General features: G+C 36.1%; 1 protein-coding gene across 2 annotated transcripts in view; it reads left to right on the plus strand.

The window, feature by feature from the left end:
* The window catches only part of LOC106472896, a 9,636-nt gene extending 6,096 nt beyond the window's left edge, over window positions 1-3,540 (plus strand). For both annotated transcript variants that reach the window (XM_022401441.1, XM_022401440.1), the window contains exons 3-4: window positions 2,231-2,309; window positions 2,528-3,540. In XM_022401441.1, the coding sequence (XP_022257149.1) occupies window positions 2,231-2,309; window positions 2,528-3,519 (1,071 nt within the window). In that variant the 3' untranslated portion in view covers window positions 3,520-3,540. The remainder of the gene's footprint in view (window positions 1-2,230; window positions 2,310-2,527) is intronic.
* Window positions 3,541-4,268: the final 728 nt, after the last annotated feature.

Genomic DNA, 4,268 nt, shown 5'->3' on the forward strand with positions numbered 1-4,268 from the left:
TACCATTATCTTTATTGTATGGTCCATTTTAATGTACACGATTTGACATTATCTTTATCTTTATTGTATGGTCCATTTTAATGTACACGATTTGACATTATCTTTATCTTTAGTGTATGGTCCATTTTAATGTACACGATTTGACATTACCATTATCTTTATTGTATGGTCCATTTTAATGTACACGATTTGACATTACCATTATCTTTATTGTATGGTCCATTTTAATGTACACGATTTGACATTACCATTATCTTTATTGTATGGTCCATTTTAATGTACACGATTTGACATTACCATCATCTTTATTGTATGGTCCAGTTTACAATTACTTATCTTACTGTTTTCGTTAAAAGAGCTTTAAACGAAACTACGCAACATCAAGTAGTTTCAACACATTCTGAGATATTTTTATCTCCTGTTGGTGACAGTGTTTACAAGTTTGTTATATAACATGGCAGGAATGTCTATATCTACAATTAGGAGACAAAAAAAAACAACTCTAATAGTCATCACGAGACAGCGAAAATAAATGGAACAGCACCAGGAGAAAGGGGAGATATTTCTAACAGTCATTAAGACAGCGGGAATACTTCTATCGGTCATTTGAAGACAGCAGGAATAACTCTAGCAGTCGGCAGAAGAAAATGGGAATATCTCTAACATCATCAGGAAATCGTGGGAATATTTCTAACAGCCATCAGAAGACAGCGGGAATATTTCTAACGGTCATCAGGAGGCAGCAGAAATAACTTTATTAGTCATCAGAAGACAACGGAAATAATTTTACAATCATCAGGAGATAATAGAAACACCTCTAACTGTCATCAGAAAATAACGGGAATATCTATAACAACCCCTTATCTACTCTATAACACATAATAATTGCTTATTAACTATTAATCAAATTCAAAACATTTATCAATACTTTAATAAATAGTAACTTAAAAATCATGATTAAACGCATTTTTTTCGTTGGCTCCCCTTTCCGCGTTTTTCTTTTATCAAATAGTATTGAGATATTGAAAAAAAAAACAAAAAACAAAAAAAAACGAACGTTACTTTAAAATCGGCACCACTTACAAAGAACGCCGGAAATCGTAGCGTGATTCGGTTATTCATGTGAACTATCTACAATGCCGCGCTTTTTTAACAGTTCGTTCACATGCTAAGTGCACTAGCGTAATCGTTCGAACGAATTCTTTTCCTGCTTCCACAAAGCTCACGTAACGGCCTCTGAGCTGAAAAGCACGTGGGACAAGGTGTGTACCAGAAAAGAAGCTTTCAAAGGAATTTTTTAAGCAAAGTGAAAGAATCAGCTGGTATTCTATCCCGCTCCTGGGGCAACTCTTTAGATGTCCGGGGGTCACGTGACTCTATAGAAGGACGTAAAACTAGACATGCTATTGTCACTGGACATTCAAGCTTTAGAAGTCGGTAAGGTCTTGCTTTCTGTACATCACTGTTGCAAAATATGAGGTAGCTTGTAAAAAGCACGAACTCTTTTCTAATCATATAACTTATGTCTAGAAGCAAGTTATGCTAATATAATAGTAAACTGACAAACAACGATTTATAATTACGTTGTACATTTGCTGTTATGTTAAACTTATATTAAAGTTTTTCTTCATTACCCATTCAAGCCGTCTCCAACCATTATTAGTCTCAAAGTGGGTTCCTCGTCATCGAACGATTTATAAGCATATAAATCGTTGTTTGTCAACTTATTATTATATAACTTGTGTATGAATCTTGGTTTTTGTCGATTTTACGTCCACTCCCTGCTGTCCAGACGTTCAATGTACTTCTGCGTGTCAGTCGATTTTTCAACTACACTGTTCCTTGTTTGTTTTATTTTAAGCGCAAATATGCACAGAGTGCTATCAGCTTTGTGCTCATCGTAAGGATCGAGCTCTAAGTTTTAGTGTTATAAGTTCTCTAACTTACCCCTGAGCAACCAGAGCCACACACTATTGTATAACAATCGACCTTTTAAGTTTGCCTTTACAATCGTCTGTAATTATGTTATCCAGAGACAAAAGCTTCGGGTTTTTGCAGTTTGGCTGTTCTTTAACTTGTGCTTAATTTGGGTTAAAAATTGTTTTGTTTTGTTATAAATATTTAATCATTCTTCTAGCAATTATTGAACATTAATTAAAATGCGCTGTTTCTACAATGAAAACAGTTTCAGAATTAAGCTTCTTCAATGAATGGTATTATCACTTTGCAGGGGAACCATCATTGTAAATTAGAAAAAGCCGACATTTTAGGTTTGACCGTTCAACACCTACAGCGAGTGCAAGCACAAAGTAAGCACAGTTATGTTTTGATTTTGTCTTTCTTTTTCTTCCATAGATAAATTTCATCCTTATAACTTCGCAACTTCTGTAACATAGAAACTTCGAGTTCAAACATATTTATAAAAGTTTGATATAAAATTATCGATAGAGTAAGTTTTGTCGTTAATTAATATTTATTTTGTGTTTGGTGGATAAGTTTTGTACATTGTTCTGTCTTTCTATTTTAGCTTCTTGTGGAATGGGAGAACACTCGTTAAAAGATACTTTTACGTATGGATATGCAGAATGTGTAAGACACGTAACGCAGTACTTGTCGAGCTTGAAAGAAGTAGACTCTGACCTCGTTTCCAGAATAACTGATCACATGACCAAATCTTTAGCTTCGGTTTCTGAGGAAGAAAGACCCACATCTGCAAGAGTGACTAGCACAGTCCCAGACACTTCAACTGATAACGAAGACTCACGATCTGTAGCTGTGGAAACCTCTGAAATAACTGATCCAACTCCTGTCAATCCCGAAAATTCCCCATATAATCTTTTAACATCGAAAGGGAATTCATATAAAAACAAGAAAGATACAATACCTTCCTCCATAGGCAGAAACCCCCTCCTTCATGGTTCGAGTTCTCCTTTTACTCACGTTTCCAAATACTTCAATCCCAACCTCAGAAACAACAGAAAATGCTCTTCCATGACATCTGTGTTAGACGATACCTCGAAAAATGATTCGGGCATATCATCTTATCTCGACTCTCCTCGTGTTGAACCGAGTATTTCATCTTATCTCGACTCTCCTTGCGTTGAGCCGAGTACTTCATCTTATCTCGACTCTCCTCGTGTTGAACCGAGTATTTCATCTTATCTCGACTCCCCTCGTATTGAACCGAGTATTTCATCTTATCTCGACTCCCCTCGTATTGAGTTGAGCGTTTCATCTTATCTCGACTCTCCTTGCGTTGAGCCGAGTATTTCATCTCATCTCGACTCTCCTTGCGTTGAGCCGAGTATTTCATCTTATCTCGACTCTCCTCGTGTTAAACCGGTCATTTCATCTTATCTCGACTCTCCTCGTGTTAAACCGAGTATTTCATCTCATCTCGACTCTCCTCGTGTTCAACATGACATAACCAACAAGCAAATTATTCCAACTCGTTTTAGCGTCATAAGAAGAGCGTCATCATCCCCAATGCTCTTCAATGAAGTTTGGAGACCATGGTAGCACCCGTTACGTGCATCTGTGTTCTTAATAGTGTTTTGAATTACCTGTAACGCTGTTTTAAATGTGTTTATGTACCTAATTACACTTTTTATGGCCTCCACACCCATCTTAGGTGTACTTGATGCTACTTTGAATAAGCTGTACACCTGTTTTAAGCATATTTCTGTATGAGTTAATGGCATTCTTAATAACGTATACAATTTCTTACTTGCACTTAATGACATTTTTATTAACAAATGCACATGTTTACGTGTATTTCGGTTCTTAATGATACTTTGAATAACGTAACACATGTTTACGTGTATTTCGGTTCTTAATGATACTTTGAATAACGTAACACCTGTTTATGTGTATTTCGGTTCTTAATGATACTTTGGCAAAGTAACACCTGTTTACGTGTATTTCGGTTCTTAAAGATACTTTGAATAACGTAACACCTATTTACATGTATTTGTATTCTTCAGAGGCGTCGCTAGGTGTATAAAAGATTCGGGCCTCGGGCCCATAAGCACTTGAATCTTCCGCTTTTCAGTATGATATTGATCATGGTTTTTCTATTCTTATTTTTCATAACACCAACTTAGGATTTGGGGCACAGTCAAATAGAATCGGGGCACGCCCCCCGTGTACCAATATCTAGCCCACCCTTTGTCCATGATTTTTAAAATTGTTGCATTGATATATATTATGGAAAGTCATATTTAGATAGATGAATACTTATCTCTAGTCTGAACTACTTTGAAAGAGAG

This window comes from Limulus polyphemus, unplaced genomic scaffold, assembly GCF_000517525.1.
Source record: "Limulus polyphemus unplaced genomic scaffold, Limulus_polyphemus-2.1.2 Scaffold5711, whole genome shotgun sequence".
Lineage (NCBI taxonomy): Eukaryota > Metazoa > Arthropoda > Merostomata > Xiphosura > Limulidae > Limulus > Limulus polyphemus.